The sequence below is a fragment of the Garra rufa genome, chromosome 11 (assembly GCF_049309525.1).
Source record: "Garra rufa chromosome 11, GarRuf1.0, whole genome shotgun sequence".
NCBI lineage: Eukaryota > Metazoa > Chordata > Actinopteri > Cypriniformes > Cyprinidae > Garra > Garra rufa.
The window spans coordinates 1,034,368-1,054,885 of NC_133371.1; the positions used below are offsets into that span (position 1 = coordinate 1,034,368).

At 41.1% G+C, this 20,518-nt stretch overlaps 1 protein-coding gene across 2 annotated transcripts; it reads left to right on the plus strand.

The window, feature by feature from the left end:
• Positions 1-2,956: 2,956 nt before the first annotated feature.
• Positions 2,957-20,356, plus strand: LOC141345914 (BRD4-interacting chromatin-remodeling complex-associated protein-like). Of its 2 annotated transcripts, none has more exons than XM_073850838.1 (15): positions 2,957-3,006; positions 4,506-4,551; positions 4,642-4,687; positions 5,189-5,254; positions 5,480-7,447; positions 7,607-7,792; positions 10,769-11,401; positions 12,863-13,067; positions 13,147-13,238; positions 13,354-13,479; positions 13,571-13,620; positions 16,115-16,263; positions 17,208-17,302; positions 17,396-17,501; positions 17,584-20,356. In XM_073850838.1, the coding sequence occupies exons 2-15, from the start codon at positions 4,511-4,513 to the stop codon at positions 19,272-19,274; spliced, it is 5,454 nt and encodes a 1,817-aa protein (XP_073706939.1). In that variant the 5' UTR covers positions 2,957-3,006; positions 4,506-4,510; the 3' UTR covers positions 19,275-20,356. The 2 variants fall into 2 exon arrangements, with proteins under 2 accessions (XP_073706939.1, XP_073706940.1); XM_073850839.1 differs by having other exon boundaries at positions 17,399-17,501.
• Positions 20,357-20,518: the final 162 nt, after the last annotated feature.

Sequence of the window (20,518 nt, forward strand, 5' to 3'; positions counted from 1 at the left end):
AGTGTATAAGAACTAAATTGAAAATTTTCAAAGTTTTTTGAAAAATTATATTTTATTCATATATGAATTATACTACATAGTATAATTTATACTATATACTATACTATAAGTTATACTATGTCCTCTGTAGAGGACACCAGGACTAAAAAAATCATTAAAAAAATAAAATTAAAAAGACAAGAATAGACATAAAAAGGCAAACAACAGTCCAATTTTTGTTTTAATCACAAATCAATTGTTATGTTTCATTCCAAACTTTATATAAAGATGATTCTCAACTATTTTTTTTTCAAAGATATAACAGAATGATTTGATAAAAAATATATGTCTGCAAAATATGTGTAAAATGGCCATAAAGTTTTTTTTTTATAAACAATGTATCTATAAACTGTGTATATCATTTGCATTTTAATGTGTTTTTAGGGCAACATATAATGAACAACTAATGGGAGTAATAACTGTCAAGATTTTCACAATAATATCTAATATTTCATAGCAATATTGAAATTTCTTTCCCTATTCACTTGTTGTGTTTCCCAAAATGTGTAATAAACATGCACCCTGTCCTGGTGTCCTCTACAGTGGACATGCATGAAAGTTATATTTTAATTTGAAACCCCATACAATTTTTATGAGATGTTGTTTTAGGAGAAACCATGTGAAAATTATTCAGATTTAAATGATCATTACCAAATATGATCATATTTCCATAAGGCTGTTAAATTTGATCACTAAATTAATGTCAGCCATTTTTAAATACCAAGGAGAGGAAGTGGTCATGATGAAACTTCCAATCATTTGGTATCTCTAAAAAGCCCTGAATGTGCTCTGTACAAAATATCCAGACTGTGACATGTAAGGTCTCAGAGAAATCCCTAAAATGAATTTCCTCTACAGAAATATATTTTAAATACTCTGGGGAAAACTTTGAATTCACAATGACAGCATCGCATTTTGGAGGAAAAACACTAACCTCAACGAGCATGTCCATTCACAGAAAAGAGATAACAAATATGCTGACAAGTCACTTGTCTTTTGATTCGTGTTAACACTTTTAAAAGAGTAGTTCACTTTCAGACCAAAAATTTACAGATAATGTACTCACCTTCTTGTCATCCAAAATGTTCATGTCTTTCTTTCTTCAGTCGTAAGGAAATTGTGTTTTTTGAGAAAAACATTTCAGGATTTCTCTCCATATAATGGACTATATGGTGCCCCCAAGTTTGAACTTCCAAAATGGAGTTTAAATGCAGCTTCAAAGGGCTCTAAATCTCCCAGCCAAGAAAGAATGGTCTTATCTAGTGAAACGATTGGTTATTTTCTAAAAACATTTACAATTTACATACTTTTTAATCTCAAACGCTTGTCTTGCCAAGCGAGCCAAGACAAGCATTTAAGGTTAAAAAGTATATAATTTTTTTTTTTTAGAAAATACCCAATCGTTTTGCTAGATAAGACCCTTCTTTCCTCGGCTGTGATCGTTTGGAAATCTTTGAAGATATATTTTGAAAGTTCAAACTCGGGGGCACCATAGAAGTCCATTATATGGAGAGGAATCCTCAAATGTTTTAGTGAAAAAACATAAGTTCCTTATGACAGAAGAAAGAAAGACATGAACATCTTGGATGACAAGGGGGTGAGTACATTATCTGTTAATCTTAGTTCTGAAAGTGAACTACTCCTTTAAGTGGAGTTGCTGGGGAGAGAGCCGTAAAAAGGTGCACCGTCGCCCTCTGCTGAAGACTGTTGGCAGTGACAACATCATTAGTGTACTTTATTACCAGAACCTGAATTGATGAAAGGGTGCAGATAGATTAATCTCGACTGTAAATATCTGTAATAATCGATCGGTACATTATCAAGTGAATTACCAAGTTACAGCTCCGATCGATTTTGCATGACTAAAGGAAGACGTCTCTATTGATTGCAGGACATGCGCAGTTGAAAGGAGACAAAGAGGAAGGAGTGGGTGAACATCTATTCATTGCGATATTTCTGTCACACCAGGCAGGGATGGTTTTAAAGCACTGGGACGATCGTGAAGGTCCAAGCCACACCCAAACTGTAAGCAATATTCAAGCACAACTTCAAATGCGACCAATCAATGGCGGTAAACAAGAGCGAAGACCACGCCCCTTGTACGTACTTCATAAAAATGCCTTTTTGTAAGGGGGCAAATGGTTAATTTTAGCTTTTATTACAAAGAAGCCAATCCTCCACTGTAATGCCTGAGGTCGCACCACCCCTTATTTGTGATGTTTAACAAAGAGGGCCAATCACAGCTCCCAGTGTTTCATCAAAACAGACTCCTTTGTCATAAAAACATCCGGACCCAAGGTGAAGCTGTACAGACAACCGCCTGTTTGTTATTGTGGAAAGAGTCTAACTATTCTAGTGCATCTCACTTTTGTAGGGAAATGTGGTTCTTTTTTCGATTTTATTTAATTCATTTAATCATAAATTGTCTAAAAATATATATAATAGTAGAAAAGTAAACATTATTTTATTCAAAGACTCGTTTGGTTTTGTATCTTTTCTAAATAATTAAAAAAAAATTTTAAACGATTAACACATTTTTCAACTATTGGGAATTTTAGTAGCTTGTTTACATATTATTAATGTATATATAGGACATCCTATGTATAAAATGATTAAAACATGATCATGTTGTTCATATCAAGGTTATACTGTCATTGAACGTCTTGTTTACAACCGCAAAACAGTGTTTTCGATAATGTTATTCAGTGGAACGCAGCACAATATCACAGTGAAACTAATACACATATAAAGCTTAATATCGTGCCAATATGACAGGGCAAATGGGTACAGCCGTCTGCCGCAATGTTAATAACAACAACAACAACAACCGTGTGGAGTTGTTTATTAATCAGGCGATCGCGTCGGGCCTCCGTTTCCTGCTTGTGAGCGCTGTGCTTGGGTCCTGACGCGGAGCCCGTGCAGGGCCGTACTGGAGACCCCGCGCCGCCTGCACCTCTATCGTCTCGGGTGAGTTTGATACAATGTAGCAATTTCTCTTTAATTCTCAATAACTATTGCAACGCTGCAACATTCGCATGCAGACCTCACCTCTTCCTGCCTCATAAAGCCGGCCCGCTGCATAGGTCGGTGAATAGGGTGATTTTACAGCGAATTCCCAAGCATACCCCCCTGATCCAAGAGTATTCCAACATAAACTCATATTTAGCAGGGATAAAGATAGGCTACGCAATTTGTCTATTGGAGCCCAAACACCAAATATTCACCCGTTATGTGCATTGGCTCCAGCGAATGCGGTCTTACGGCAGAAATACTGCGTGTTTACAGTCAGTTATTGTCAGATTTGTTCGTATTGCGTCTGTAAACGCACATATTACAGCTAGGAAGCTAGCTAGCAACAGCTAACCGAATCTGCTGCAGAACGAGCGTCAAAAAGCCGAATTAAAGGCGTCCTGTACGGTTAAACTTGTGAAATGGTTGCAAATAAAAGCATTTGCACCAAAGGGAATGTCGAGCGAGTTATTTCAGCTTTGCAAATGCGAAAAATAACCGCCGTGTCCTGCAGGTCCAGAGTGTCCATTCATGTCTCTGGTGCACTTCTGATCAGCGTTGCACTCAAAATGACCTAAACAGATGTTTGACAGAACAGATATTTGTTAATGATGGTCTGTGTGCTCTTCGCGTTGACTGTTTTACCCCCAACAAACATTAGCGGCGTCCCCGCCTACCTCATCCTCATTTTGTGGTTTTGATTTGTTTAGATCGACACTGTGACCACGCACAGGACGGCGACTCGCCAAAGTCTGACTAATTCGTGAAAACTGGTGTTTGTGAGTGTGTAAATCGTGATATTTGACAGTCGGGGGTGTTTTTCTGTCTGTGAGACAGTGTGAGGTGATGCGCGCGCTTTTTCCCTCAACTTCACTGGCGCTACAAACAGTGCACGAAAGTTCAGCTGCTGCTTTCAAAGGATGTGAAAACGCTCAGTCGTTTTATGTTGTAATGGTTCCTCCTAAAAGCATTACAATGCTTTACATTTCACTATACGTTTCAACAACGAACACGTAGGCGAAGATAAATCAATGTTATGTTAGTGTTTTAGTGATATGTATGGATAAACAAACAAGATTTTGGTATTATGTTATGTTTTTTTTTATATATATATATAGATTATTTCTGACACATGGCAAAAGATTTAGGCAGCTTTTACTTCGCATTCAAACCTTGTAATCTGCTTTTAATATTATTTGCATTTTTGTCAACAGTGATTTATTTTCTGTAGATTGATCTCAAACAGTCCAAAGTGTAATTGTTAAAAAACTTTTTTTTCTATTTGTTCTGCTTTGTTTTTATTGCCGTGCATGGTGCAATTCATATATCAAATTGATTGTGAATTACATGACCTACATTTGACTACTGATGAAGTATTTGCTTTTGAGTTCTGTGTAATGTTTAGCTGATTTGTTCGCAGGGCTAATGTTTGTGCCCTTTTTTAAATTTTTTAACAGTTGACATGGATGATGAAGATGGCAGGTGCTTGCTAGATGTAATTTGGTAAGTTCACTCTCTTGCACCAAAGGTGGCTTTGCATATCACTTGTACATAAACACAGCTGAATAACATCTTTTTTTTTTTTTTGTACAGTGACCCACAAGCACTCAATGATTTTCTTCATGGATCAGAAACACAAGTGAGTACCGAGAGTTTGGTTCAGGTTTTTGCAAGCTCCACTGGTGGGTAAGGCAGAAATCCCACTCTGAAAAAATAACGAGATACATCACTAAAACATAGCACACTCGCCCTGAACCTTCTAATCCTTTCCGGGTTATTTCTGCATTTCTGCCCCTAAGCCGGTTGTCCAACTTATTGATCTTTACTTTAGAACATAACTGCTCCTCTTAATTTCAGTCCTGATTTTTTCCCCTCTTTGGTTAATTCACGTATATGACATACTAATCTAATTTTCCTGTCTTTTGACTCCTGTTATTCTTTCCTGTTTGCTTGGCCTTTTAACTTGCCTGCATTTTTGTTCTGGTCGATTGGTGCACTGTCCTCACTTTGCTCTTCCCTTGCCTTTCCCTCTTTGTCTGCCTCTTTGCCCCTTGTGCATCTGCCCCCTGTCGCTTTCACACGCCCGTCTGTGTGCTGTGGTGATTTCTGCCTGTCCTATCCTGGGTATGTCTGTCTGTAGCTGGACACTGATGACCTTTTGGATGGCTCAAGTGACCCGTCCAGCTCATTCTTCTCCAGCACTGGGGTGAGTAATATCCCCCATTTGCACCAACCTCCCGTTTCCATCCTTTTTTGTAGCATGTGTTCCTCAACCCCGCCATCTAAATCAGATGCATTGCGTGCCAGATCTACAGCAGTCAGTCCCAGAGGCCTACCACCATCCCAGATCAATCCCTGCCATTTTATTCCGTCATCATTCTGAATGCATGGCTAGTTTAAAAGGCTAACATTGTTTCTCTTTCTCTTCCAGGGCCACGTTCCTGAGGTCCAGCCACAGGCTCAGCTGTCGACAAGTGAGCCGGGCCTTCCAAGAGTCAGCGTTGATTTGGACTTCCTGGAAGATGACATCTTGGGGGGATCGCCGGGTGGAGACAACGGCAGCAATGGTGTTGGGACAAATCATGAGCCTTGTGACATTTTGCAGCAGAGCCTGGCAGAGGCTAACATCACAGAGCAGAGTCTTCAAGAGGCAGATGCTGAGCTTGACCTCAGTCAGTTTGGGCTAACTGGCCTTACGCAGGTGGTCCAACCCCTGCCTGATGCTGGCCTGTCTGGGGTGGGCATTGGAGGTGCAACTCAGATTTTTCCAAACCAAGGCACCCCTGCTGCACCCTCTACTGCCACCCCAGACATGCTCAGCTCAGTCCTGGCACATCCTGGTCTGCAGCTTCAATCCCAGGTCATGAACAAAGCTATCAGTGTCCAGCCTTTCGTACAGCAAGTGGGGCTTGGAAATGTAACCCTTCAACCCATTTCAAGCCTTCAGGCCTTACCGAATGGCAGCCAGTCTGGACCGTTGGGCATTGGACAAATTCAAGTTGTGGGCCAACCCACTGTAATGACTATAAATCCATCCGGGCAGCAGATCTTGGCGAAAACCATGGGCGGCTACCAACTGCATCAACCTGGGCCTGAGGCAGCAAGCGCTGGAACGCAGGCTGGGCTTGGAGGCTCGGTTTTGAGTCAAGGAGGTGGACTTTTAATTCAAGGGGGCAAGGCCACACTAGGGTCCCCTGCCTTAAATGGGCCGGCTGTCTGCTTGAGCAGCACCAATACTAACAACAGCGCAACTACGATGGCCACCGCTGGTAGCATTGTGGGTTTTGGTAACACCTCTTTGGGTGCAGGAATTCAATCTCAAACCCAGCCTCAAGGCCAAATTATGCAGAATGTCATCATCCAGCGAACGCCAACGCCAATACAGCCCAAACCTCCGCAAGGGGGTGCCATCCAACCCAAAGTCTTCAAGCAGCAGCAACAGCTTCCTGCTCCACATGCCTTGCCAAATGACGCTAATAAGGCTCTGGGGGTGCAGCAAATCCCAGTATCGGCTGGTCAGAATGTAACGTTCCTCGGGAAGCCTGGCTCAAACGTAGTGTTGAGCACACAGGCCACTTCGCAGGGAACGCAGTTTTCCCAAGCGCTCTTTAAGCAACAGGGCCCCCAAACATCGGGCAAACCGCTCAGTGTTCACTTGTTAAACCAACAGGGCAGCATTGTCATTCCCTCGCAAACTGTCATGCAGAGCCAAAACCACCAGTTCCTGCTACAGGGGCTTCAGGCAGGAGGTCAGATCTTGACTCAGCACCACGGGGGTCACATCATTACCAGTCAGGGGCCTGGAGGGCAGATAATCGCTAATCAAATCCTAACAGCCAATCAGAACATCAACCTCGGTCAGGTGTTGGCCTCACAGGGTCACCCCGGTGCCGCCCACATTCTCTCCGGACACATCCAGCTCCAACCTGGTCAGATGTTCCAAATGCCGGTGTCCTTGGCACAAACGCAGACGCAAGCCCATCCGGTAACAGGCCACGTGCAAACGGTCATCCAAGGCATGCCAAGCCCAGCGGTCAGTTTACAGACGTTGCAGCAATCCGGTGGCATCCCAAATAACGGTAACAGCGGATCGACGGCCATGGCGCCGTGCCAGCCAGGAGAGGGTATCACGGTATTGGGCGGCTCTACGGACCCTGCGGCTCAGCCGGCACAGACCCAACCGCAGACCTCAATTCTCACGGTTCAGGCGACTCCACCGGTTTCAGTAGCAGCTTCGGTTCCTTCCTCTTCATCTCCATCCCCAACTATATCCACATCTACGTCCTCAATGGTGGGTTTGGGTCCTCAGGCCCAGCATAGCCCAGGAAAGGTGCTGTTCACATCACCTGGTTCCAGCATGATCCTCAGTCAGGAGTCTCTTCAAATGTTCCTGCAGCAGGTCAGTGTGCGCTCTTTAAACCTTATCTGTTGTTTGTAAACGGTGTGTCTTTGCTAATAAGCTAACATAACAACATTTGATCCCCGTGCTGACCTCTGACCAGTTTGGATGATTGTTTTACCTCTCCCATTCCTGAACTGATAAATGTGCCCATGTTAGGACCAACAGCAGCAAGTAGGAAAAGACCCACCTGCCGCTGTGGGCGTACCTGCATCTGTTATCGTCAGCGGCAGCAGTTCTGGTCCCGCCCCTTCAGGCCATGACAACTTGTTAGCTGAGACTCGGCAGAGGCAGAGTCCCAGTCCCTCCCTTGGCCCCGCCCACATGGCAACAGTGGTTAACAAGGTAGATGAGCTCATGCTCCGCACTAAGCCCCACCCACTTGTTGCTGCCACTGCTGCGTATCGGACCACTGTCTCCCAGCAGAACTCCCTTCCTTTCTATGTCCCCTTGTCTTTCTACTGTCATTGCTCAGGCTTGGATGCCTTTTTATTGCTCTGTCACTCATTCTCACTCATGTTTTTGCCTGTTTTCATCTGGTCTTTCTGCAATCTGCACTGTTATCCGTTTGTCGTTGATACTATAATTACGGGTTTATTTTCTCCATTAATCAGTACTATTGTGCATGCTATACCTTTTCCTCAATATTCGTTTGTTTCCTGCTGTTTATTTGCATGATCATTTTTGAGTAGGAAGCTTGCCAAACTACATCGACACTAATTAAGATATGAGTTGATGCAAATAACAGTGCAGTTGTTGCTCTTCAAATGGTGAAACTCTAGGGACTTTATTTTTCAGTCGTGTGTTTGCATCATTTTCGTGCATCCTCCCATGGGCATGTCATAATGGAGCAATGACTCTTCCTATTAGTTTCCCTGCTGTAAATCGTTACCGCTCATTCTGTCCATTCATATTAACATTCAGCCTACTCACCACTTCTGCTACCCTCACGTTCAGTGACTGCTGTTTTTAACCTCAATCAGTCCCCGTCCCCCCCACCACCCAGCCTCCCCAAGAGAAATTAAATTAATTCCTTTCAAGATCACTTTCAAAGATTTTGATCTTGATCACTTGCTCGCTGCCCTGAATTACCTTTGCCCTCTACCAGCAAATCTGTTTTAGTTTTAGATTTTTACTGTTTTTATTTCGTCTGTTTCTGTGAACCAATTTTTGTTGTTCTTTGCAAAAATGATGTCCTCATGTTTGTTGTCTTAACTCCAATAGTGTCTGTCCAGAAAGCACTAATCTTTTAGATGAGTACCTTGTGTACACTTTAGAAGTTTTGTACATTTTAATACTTTTAGTTTTTAGTTTTTATGAAAATTGTCTTTTTGAGATTTTGAAGAGATTTTTCCTTTCTATTTCTTCTTGCTTTTATATTGTCCTACTTATATTTTTAATTGTTGCTTGTTGCTGTGTGGTGTTTTTTTTTCCTGCACTTTATAGGCTTGATTGCAAGTTAGTCATTGTTTTAGTGATGCACTGAAACACAATTCTTGGTTGAAACTGAAACTTAGATACAGTTTTGTTTTTCTCATGCTTTTGGTAAGGTTTGGTAATTTCCCAGTGAGACACTTTATAAAGTGTATTGTGGTATATATTCGAAGCAGCTACATTTGTGTATGTATTTAAAAGGATAGTTTACTCAAAAATGGAAATTACCCCATGGTTTACTCATCCTCAAACCATCCTGGGTGTATATGACATTCCTTTTTGAGATGAATACAATCGAGTTATATTAAGAAATGTCCTGGCTCTTATATGCTTTATAATGGCAGTGAATAAAAAAAGTCCAATAAAGTGCGTCTATCCATCATAAAAAGTGCTCCACATGGCTCTAGGGGGTTAATTAAGGCAGGAGGCCTTTATTAACGATGCATTGGTGTAAGAAAAATATCCACAAAACAAAACACCGGCCACTAATCAGAAATACAAATGAGGATTTGCAAAGAAAAATGAAGGAGGATTTCAATAAAATCTTTAAACTTTTTTTTTTGTTAAAAACTTTGCTTCCTTTGCTTCTGTAAACAAAACTTGGTTCTCATAATCTCACCAGAGCTTACGCTACGCCTACGCCCTACATCATCCTACGTCCTACATCAAACTTTTTTTTGTTAAAAACTTTGCTTCCTTTGCTTCTGTAAACAAAACTTGGTTCTCACAAGAATCAAAATTCTCATAATCTCACCAGAGCTTACGCTACGCCTACGTCCTACATCATCCGCTGGAACGGCACTCTGTCTTAAATGTGTGTACGACAGTTAGCGGAAACTAGAGATTACAGTTTATAAAGTTTTAAATATGGATATTTTTCTTACACAAATGCATTGATTCGCTTCAGAAGGACTTTATTAAACCCCCGGAGCCATGTGGAGCACTTTTTATGATGGGTGGATGCACTTTTTAGGCTTCAAAATCTCAACCACAATTCACTGCCATTATAAAGCTTGGAAGAGCCAGAACATTTTTATAATACAGGTGTCATATGCACCTAGGATGGTACTGTTTTGTCTTTTCTGCTGTTCCCATCTGCTTGTTATATCGTGTTTCAACTTTATTAGTTGATGCATTTTTACTGAAGTTCTGCCCTAGTTCACGCAATGATTGTAAACTAGGGATGCACCGATACGAATCGGCCGATAATGCTTGCGCGTTTTGTCAGTAAAGCCGGTTCTGTAATCAGCGGTAAATGCCATCAGGTGCGTGATTTCACGTTGAGCCGTATATACTACACACAGCCGTTGTTTACCGACGAGCTGCGCAAATCAATGTTCATTATCAGTGTGAAAGTGCGCAGCTCGTCAGTGAACAACAGCTGTGTGTAGTATATACGGCTCAACGTGAAATCACGCACCTGATGGCATTTACCGCTGATTACAGAACCGGCTTTACTGACAAAACGCGCAAGTGATCGGCCGATACGGATCGGTGCATCCCTATTGTAAACTGTTGTGGTTTGTTGAGGTTCCCCATCATCTTAAAACTGATAATGTCTTTCAGAGAAGTGAGGGAAAGCCTCAAACAAATAGATATGAAAGTCCAAATCTTCCTGAAAACATTTCTCCTGTTTTATGTTTATTTTTTTATTTATTTTTTTAAAGCTCAAATGTCAGTATTCCAAAATGTTACTTTGATGATCTTTGAACCATTATTTCACTTATTGAGAATATTTTTATGTATTGTGATCAAGGTGTCATTTTCGATTTCAAAAAAATTCAGTGCATCCCTAAAAATAGATTTTTCGAAAATGATTTATCAAAAATACAAACTATTGACTATTTTTCCTCTTCCTCCTCCTCTTCCTCTTTTTATGCCGTCTAGGTTCCGTCGGCAGCACATTCACAAACTATAAAGATCCAAAGCGCCTCCCCATCTCAACCTGTGGTCACCCCTGCACCAACACCCACCCTGACAGACAGTCCTCAACCTGCCCAAGTTTCTCCCATAACCCTCGGGCAGCAGATCCAGTCTCCTCACCAGCACCAGCAGTCTCGGCCTCCGTCGCAACCCCAGCCTCAGTCTCAGGCACAGACTCCCTCGCGCTCCTGCACGCCTCTGTTCATCATACACAATCAGATCGGAGGTTCTCCTCAACCTCCACAGCCAGCTCCTCCACCTCAGCAACAGCAGCAGCAGCAGCCTCAGCAAATACAAGTGCAGCTCCAGCCTCAAGTTCTTCCTCAGACTCTGCCTCAGCCTGCCACCCTCCAGCCAGACATACCTCCTTCCTCCTGTTCCCCAAAGCCTCCGCAGCCACTTCCTGCACAGTTCCAGTTTCAGCCTGCTGTGAGTTCGCCTCCAGCTGCAGTGGTGAAACAGCAGGTGACTGTGGTGCCGGGGCTGACTGCAGAACAGCAGCATCACCTTCAGCTGGTCAGTGCGCAGCTGCAGACCATGTCATCTATCACGCAGCCCTCTCCTCAGCAAAAGCAGCTTTTGGAAAAACTTCACCAGGTATTTCATCATCACCTTCAAGTTGGGGGTAACGCATTACAAGCGAGTTACGTAATCGGATTACTTTTTTCAAGTAACTAGTAAAGTAATGCATTACTTTTTATTTACAAGAAAATATCTGAGTTACTTTTCCTGTCCCTATGTTGAGAGAAATCAGGAGTAAGATGTAACTTTAGTTCTAGAGTAAATGTGAACATGCATTAATTCATCTCACTCACAAAAAACAGATTCAGTATTCCTCAAAATGAATAAAAACAGTGAAATGCAACTCAGAATATGATGCAAATCTGCAATAATTAAATGTTAAATAATATTTTTTTTAATGTATTCAATCCCATTTTATTAGCTAGTGCCTTTGTTTCTGACTTTTGATTCAATGCAACCATACTAATAAGCAAAAATTACTTAAAACTAACATTTTTCTTTTTTATCGCTGAATATTGTTGAACTTTTTTCTTCTGTGGTCTACTGTAAAGACATGAATTTATTTTTCCTTCAGCCTGAGGATTTTGGTGTGAAAGGGCTTTTACATTTGCCAAAAATTAAACTTTTTATATTAAAAACAAACAAGCAAACCCTGCCCAGATTTAAAAAGTAACTCAAAAGTAACGTAATGTATTACTTTCCATAGAAAGTAACTAACTTAATTAGTTTTTTAGGAAGTAACTCAATATTGTAATGCATTACTTCTAAAAGTAACTTTCCCCAACATCACCTTGTTCTTTATATTGTTTTCTAATGAAAAGGTTTGCATTGAAATGAAAATACTGTCACAACTGACAAAATCACCCATTAGCACATTTTTAAGGGATAAAGGAGAAGTTCACTTCCAGAACAAAAATTTGTCATCCAAGATGTTCATGTCTGTCTGTCTTCAGTCGTAAAAAATTGTTTCTTGAGGAAAACATTTTAATGGACTTCTATGGTGCCCCCGAGTTTGAACTTCCAAAATGCAGTTTAAATAAAACAGCAATGTAGGGCGATTTTAAAGTTGGAGGAGAAAATGAGATGGGAGTTTTTGACATACCCTAACTGTCTTGAACCAGAGTGCACACACTGCAGAGCTAGACACGATGAGCATTTGAAGTTAAACCGTATATTAATTATAAAATTATTATTATTTTTTTTAAATAACTGATTGTTTTGCTAGATAAGACATTTTCTTCCTCGGCTGGGATCGTTTAGAGCCCTTTAAAGCTGCATTTAAACTACATTTTGGAAATTCAGACTCACTGGCACCATAGAAGTCCAATATATGGAGAGAAATCCTGAAATGTTTTCCTTAAAAAACATAATTTCTTTACGACTGAAGACATGAACATCTTGGATGACAAGGAGGTGAGTAAATTATCTGTTAATTTTTGTAGTTGAAGTGAAGGGTACACTAAAGTGAGGGTTTGATGTTTTTTTTTTTTTTTCAAATCAGCTTTTTATAAAATGATGTGTGCTTGCGATTTATAGGTCCAGCAAAACATTCTTCTCCAGGCTAAGCAGCAAGCTCAGGCACAAGCCCAGGCCTCTCAGCAACAGGCTACAAACCAGTTCAACAAAATGCCCGATCAGCCTTCAGTCCAAGCTTCAACTTCATCGGCCAGTGGCTCCATCCAAGCGCCAGTCCAGTCCCTTCTGCAGCAGAAGTCTGTGCTTGTCAAATCCTCTACTGCAGGTTGGAATCAGATGCGTTTGTCCTTTAGATGTTTACTTTTGAATATTCCTGTGTTTACAATGTGTCATCTTCACCTCAGGTGCAAATGACACTCAAGTATTTTCTGCTGTGTCTGCCGGGTCTACAGTGAACCAGGGAATCACGACTCCAAATCTTGCGCAGGCTGTTCAGGTGAGACAAAGAGAAATGTGGTGTTTCGTATTTTTAAAGTAATTAATAGCTTTGCAGAATTATCTTCGCTTAGTATCTTTACTCAATTTTGAACACTCTTGACTCTGATTTGCAGGCAAAGCCAGGAGTCATAAGTTCAGTTGGTGGGCTGACTCTGAGTAAAGCAGGTTTGCAGATACAGGTTTTAGGTGCTGCACTTTCTCAAATGCCTGCACCTCCACCACCTGCTCCTCAAACACAGGTACAGTTCAGAATCACAGTACATAAGACTACTAAAATGAACTGAATGGCGTATTTGTGGTAATCCTTTGTTATCTCTTGGTTTTTCACAGACTTCAACATTAAAAAGGCCTTTTAGTATGGAACCAAGCAAAGAAGCTAGGTAATATATACATAGAGCACAAATTGCAAATGTTATTAGTAAAATCTAAGAATAACCCCATAAATGTTAACCCCATAAAAAGGCGAGACACTGCAGGTGAATAAGGTAAAAAAACAAAACAGCGCTAATAGTTATCGCCTTACCCAGTTAATTGATTACATTGATAATTGCAAACAATTTTTGTATTACAAGTTTTCTAAAATCTTAGGTTTAAATATGCAAATGAAGCATTATTTAATTAAATATGTGCTAATTTGCATACATTTCTAGTAGAAAAAAGACATATTAGAGTCAAATGTTTTTACAGAGGGAATTTGGGTATCTAATTTTGTCACTCCATAATTCAGAAAATACTTAGAACAGACATAAAACAATATAATTTGAAGCAATTTTGGGGGGAATGAAATGTTGTATATAATTAAGCAAATTATATATGAACAAATCTCCAGGATATAGACAGGAATAAAAAAATTTAAAGTTTGGTGTGTGTTAATGCTAATGAAGTGGAGATTTATGGCTCAGTATAGTTAAAAAGACTTATTTTGAGAAAGCAGCCTTTACAAATATTAGAGCTGCACGATTCTGAATAAAATGAGAATCACTATTTTTTTGCTCAGAATAAAGATCACGATTCTCTCACGATTCTGGAGAACTTTATTTTAAAGATTTACTCCTGAACATTAGGTTATCAAACAACAGTAAAATAGCAGTGAAATAAGACAAAATAAACTTTGCTTTAAATTTAAAGAAATGTAATGAAAAATAATGTAATAATGTAAACAAAAAAATTAAACATTAAAAAATAAACATACAAAGGTATTATAACAGAGTAAAGCGATTTAAAGATTCTTAGCTAGAAACACTAGCCTATTTTGGTGTCAACATTTTATGGCTGTCAACGTCCACTCTGTGGGATGCCCAAGTTTACTTCACCATTTTACAAATAAATCCTAATCTAATCATGACAAACTATATATCGTTGGAAAGGTCTAAGGCTCCTAAATAGATATTTGACTTTTTTTGTGTTACAAATGATGTAGGAAAATAATTTATGACAGGAGTTTCATAGATTAATTTATGACGAGTGTGCCTCAAAAATCTACTTCATAACAGGAGTTCTGACCTTTTACTCAGACAGACTTTCTTGTTGCCTTTTTTCCCTATTACACATTAGAAATAATAAGAAATGATATATCAGATGAAAACTTAAAATTTCAAAATTCAAAATTTGGAATGCCATTTTAAAATCAGACATTGAATTAACATGGAAAATGCACATCAAAATCATATTACTAAATGTTCTTGTCCATGAATTATAAAGATTTAAGATTCAATTCTTCATTTTCACGTCTCTGTTCAAAAATGGGAGTAACAGTTAAGGGGTTAATGGATCGTCATGCTCATATGTGGTTCCATTGCTCTGACGGTCCATAAATCTGGCACGATCAAAGTACTCTTTCAATATTCAAAGTGCTAATAGAGACCGAATTTTCCAAGCATGATACAGAGCTATCTACACAACTTATAGCCCACATACTAATAACAGCCTAGATATTTTATGTAGCTTAATTTGCACGCATTGGGGAGTCGCTCTCTAATCTCGGTGTATTAAAATTGCTTTTGAAAGCGCGTCCGGGTTTTGCTTTTGGTTTCGTTTTAACAAACTCTCGGTAGCGCAGAGCGTGCATTCTACAATACAAGAAATTACTTTTAAAAAAAACATTTGAAAGTGGGTGGACACCAACGGGGTTTTGAAAAGCGTGTCCCCAGTGGATATTATGCCGCTGCATGAGTGGAACTCTGCCGCTGAGTTATCATTTGTACAGTTGTACAGTATATTGAGACAGAGGCACCATGAATTGCATCTGACAGAATGTGCGCTGAAGATGAAGTTTAAATGGTTATGTAATGATGGAGAGAACGGCGAACCTGTCACTGCATCAGCTCACAGCAGTCTGAGCAGTAATTAGGCTAGCAAAAGTTTTGTAATATATAAATAAAATATAATTGGCTGAATCGTATAAATGCTGGATTAAGATCGTGAAGGGGGTCGAATCGAGATCGCGATCTTTTAACGATTAATTGTGCAGCTCTAACAAATATGTATTGGAATTAAAATCTATTGACACAAATAGATAAAGTGCTATAAAATAAACACTTTTATTATAAAATAATAACACTTTTTATTATAAAATGAACGTCTTTTGGATGTTTTCTTTCCACTAGTCTGAAAAAACACTTTATGAAAAACCAAAAAGCCCAAAATCTCAAACTTGACAGGTGCATTAAAAATCAGTGTTTTTGCCTGCAGTGTCTCCCCTTAAGGGATTAGTTCTGGACTGGTAAACTGCTTGCCAGTCATTGAACACAAATCTTTAAGTATGCGTAATGCAAGGTTGAAAACCATTGGTTCATAATCTGCTGGCTGTTTTGCACTATGCTTTTTTAAAATTCATCAGGTATCCTACTCACATGCTTGTGTATCTGTTTGTAGGATGCTGGAACAGTTGCGAAAACAGCAAGGCTCGGTTCTCCATCCTGACTACAGCTCTCCTTTCCGCTCATTTGAGGATACACTTCATCGACTGCTGCCGTACCACCTGTACCAAGGCATGGCTTCATCCTCAGAAGACTACCGCAAAGGTAGATGCTCATACCTCTTTGTGAACATTTGTGACTCTGGACCACAAAACCAGTCATAGAGCAATTTTTTTAAATTGAGATTTGCTGAATAAATAAGCTTTCCATTGATGTATGATTTGTTAGGGTAGGACAATATTTGGCAACTATTTGAAAATCTGAAATCTGAGGGTGCAAAAAAATCTAAATATTGAGAAGATCACCTTTAAAGTTGTCCAAATGAAGTTCTTAACAATACATATTACTAATCAAAAATTAAGTTATGATATATTTAAGGTAGGAAATTTACAAAAAAATCTTCATGGAACATGATATTTACTTAATATTCTAATGATTTTGCCATAAAGGAAAATCTATTATTTTGACCCATACTATGTATTTTTGACTATTGCTACAAATATACAAATATAATGGTTTCCACTACAGTGCCAAATCCGCACTCAGTGCCTCTGGCAATGCTACGATGCCACTAAAAACAATGTTTACACCCTGTTTGCATTTCATCTTCTTTTAACTTGGGTTCGGAAACTAAACACTTTGACGTCTATAGAGACAGCCCTAAATAAAACATTTGACTTCAACAACAGTTGATTTCAGCTCAGTAATCCAAACACTTGGAAGCATACGTCGAAATCTTACCTTGCCTACTTTTCACGGCGATTAGTTGTCACCCGGCATTTTTCGCTCGAGATTTGCATGAAGTTGAGGAATGCCCAACCTTTTTGACGCTCTCAACATTCTCCGTGCCGCTTTCAATCCAATAATGCACCGTGAGAGCGTTTAAGCTCAACTTCCATAGGAATGAATTGAAAACGCTCGCGCTCCCAGTGAAAACGCACCCGTAAGACTGGTTTTGTGGTCCAGGGTCACGTTTACTCTCCTGTAGTGTAGTTGTGTGGCTCTTCAGGACTGGTTGTGTAACTCTTGCTTTACACTTGTCTGTCTAGTGGATGATGAATTTGAGAACGTCTCATGCCAACTCTTGAAGCGCACACAAGCAATGGTGGATAAATATCGTCACTTGCTTTTTGAGGAATCAAAGGTATCATTTAAATCTCACTCGCTTTACCTCACTTGATGTTTGGACCTTATGAGCCATAAAATCATTGGTATCTTGTGTGCTTGTTACCTTGAGCAGAGGCTGGGTCCCTCAGCAGAGATGGTTATGATTGACCGGATGTTCATTCAGGAGGAGAAGGTTGCTCTGAGTCAGGACAGGGTTCTGGCTAAGGAGAAACCAGGTAATGACTGAGATTCAATACTAAGTTAATGTTGCCATGAAATTGCTGAAATTTAATCACCTTTATCTTTTACTTCTTGTAGAAGAGTTTGTGGCCAATTCCTGTTTGCTGGACAGCAGTGCAGTGAAACCTGTACCAGTGGAGCTGAGTTCAGTACGAACCACGTCATCGTCATCATCATCAGCAACAGCAGCAGCAGGTGCAAGTCAACCTATGGCAGCCACACCTGCTCCGGCTCCAGCTGCAACCCCTGCTCCAACCCCAACCTCTGCACCCACTCCAGTTGCTGCCCCGACTCCTGCATCTAACCCTGCCCTCTTCCCTCCTACCAAGCTGGTGATCAAGCAAGGTGGAGGGGGAGCATCGGTATCCTGGTCCACCAGCTCCACCCCTACGCATGCTCCCGCGGTCCGGCCATCTGCGGAGCCAGTCGCGCCAAGCGCCTCCTTCAGCCGCACTCCGTCCTCCCGCCACGCTGATGACGACGATGATGTCGCGCTCCCCCAGCGGACCAGCAAACCGCCCATCAAGACCTACGAGGCGCGCCAGCGAATAGGTTTGAAGCTGAAGATCAAACAGGAGGCGGGGTTTAGCAAGGTGGTTCACAACACTGCGTTAGATCCGGTCCACTCCCAATCCCAACTCACTCCAAAACCGCCGACCCCCGAGCAGCCGCCGAAAGTCAAACCCACTCATGTAACCCCGCCCACAACTGTTATTAGAACTCCTCCCCCAACGTCTTACCCCACCCCCTCTTCCACTGTCACTACAGTAACCACACACACAGGCTCCGCCTCCAGTAGCGCAACGTCCTCTAGTGGACCTACACCCTCTTTTTCCTCCTCCTGGTCTTCATCGTCCCCTTCCACGTCTACGGCGCAGTTGAACGGCACTCTGGAACACCACGAGGTAGGCGGGGTTAAACGGACTCCAGCGTCCACAGCGACTCCTCCGCTAACCACTTGCCGGCTCCCGCTTCGAAAAACGTACCGTGAGAACATCAGTCCGCGTCATAGGCCTGGAGTACCAGGAGGAGGCGGAGATACATTGCCCATTCTGCCAGCAGGACCCCCTGTTACTTCTTCCCCCCAGCCACAAGGTTCCTCCCCTCAACCTGAACGGACAGTGATAGCCAGCGTGAAACTAGAGAGGCAGGGAGGACATGGGCGTTCTCACCCTCACGCGGAGTCGCAGAGCCTCGCCGCAGTGGAGGACGTCCTCTACCGTGGCATTAAAAACGCGTATCAGCACCACCGAGAGTTCTCCGACAAAGAGGATGAGGACGAGGCAGAGGAACGTGGCAGTTTGGGGCGGGCGAAGGGCATAGGGAGCAAAAACCGAGAGGGAGGAAGGGGTACCTTCAGGATGGATCAGCATGCCCCTGGCCCACCTTCTCCTGGTGAGTCTTCCTGCACAAGAGACTCCACACTTCCTGCCAAACGCTGCAAATCAGACTCTCCGGATATGGACAATGCAAGTTTCTCCAGCGGCAGCCCGCCGCCCGACGACTCGTTAAATGAGCACCTGCAGTGTGCCATAGACAGTATACTGAACCTCCAGCAGGGCCCACCTGGGCACGGAGGCTCAGGGAAAGGGGCTTTAGGGAGGGTTCATGGGGAAAACCTGCCTAATCAGCACCAAACCCATCCTTCCTACAGACAGTCCATGCCTCCCCTCTCCACGCCACCCTCGTCCGCCCCCATGTCCCAGCATCCACAGGTAGGGGGACGAGGACAAAATGGGAATTTGGTTTCACAGACGCACAGTAGATAACAGCCCCTTTAGCCGATGTTGACTGAAAGACTGAAAAGCGGGATGTCAATGGATCGGGGAAGCAAATGGAGACACTTTGCCCATGTTCAGCTGTGTTTGCTTTGTTTGTCTGTGGTTTGTGCTGATCAAATGTGTTCTTTTGGTTTACACATGGCCCTTTAAGTGTACTTTCTGAAGTATAAAAAGTGCACTTCGATATGATTTTCAAAAATTTGTCCCTCTGTTTTTTCCTGGTTCGGAACATCGGTTTCCCAGTTTAAAGATTTCTCTCAACTTGTGAGAGACAAATATGACCATTCATTTAATAAATAATGTTTGTAATTATTGTGACGTATGCAGACTGCAGAAACTTAAGTGATATCATGAAAATTGTCATATCAAATAGTTAATTTGGAGAATTTATTTTGGAGGGACTAATGGATCACTTCTCCCTTTGTTGGAATTGTCCCCCTTTACCATGTAATTATATTTTTGGGAACTGGTGATCACTGTGTGGAGGCTCATTATTGCATAATAGTGTTCTGTGTCTCCCCGAATACATGAAATCTGGTTTTGGTTATCCGGCTGCAGAAATTAACAATGGAGCATTCACAAACAAACGTCACCAGAACTGTAGAAAATCTCTTGACCTTTAAAGCAGTCCAGCATCAAGAGCACATTTCTAAAGTAAACATTAAACAGAGCAGTGAATGTGGTCACCCTTTAATAAAAAAAATGTAATATGATCTTTCTGGGAAGAATATTGAAAGTCTGACAGTTCCCAGACACAAAACCTCCCTCCACTTCTTCTTTACTTTTTTTTTTTTTTTTGTAGGCATATGTATGTTCAGACACTTTTACACATTTAAAATCACTGAAAGATCTTTGAACCGTTCAGAAGCAAACACAGCGAAAGCAATGACATGGAAAAAAGAACAATAATAATGTAAAGAGAAAAAAAGAAAATAGAACTGTAAGAATTTGAAGTATAGTACTACAGATTAATTTTGTATTGTATTTATTGTGTATAATGACACTTTTTAAAAAAACTGTACATTTAGTAAAACTGTAAATTAAACCTTGCTTCTTTTATGAAACAATCACACTTGTGCCATTTGACTTGGTTTGTTATTTTAAGACTCTGCGCTATTGTGTATGTAATGGTCTTACAGGCCAGTAGGGGGCGTTGCTTAATCAAGTCTAAGTCGGAGAGGCACAACATCTGCCAAGTCTCTCAAAGGTGGTCTGTCATGCCAGCATCATGA

Excerpts from the sequence above, each read along its gene's own strand:
- LOC141345914 (XM_073850838.1), top strand. The coding sequence starts at position 4,511 with ATGGATGATGAAGATGGCAGGTGCTTGCTAGATGTAATTTG. Across the intron at positions 13,480-13,570 it reads CACCTGCTCCTCAAACACAG|ACTTCAACATTAAAAAGGCC; the intron begins GTACAGTTCAGA and ends GGTTTTTCACAG. Across the intron at positions 17,303-17,395 it reads TGCTTTTTGAGGAATCAAAG|CAGAGGCTGGGTCCCTCAGC; the intron begins GTATCATTTAAA and ends TGTTACCTTGAG.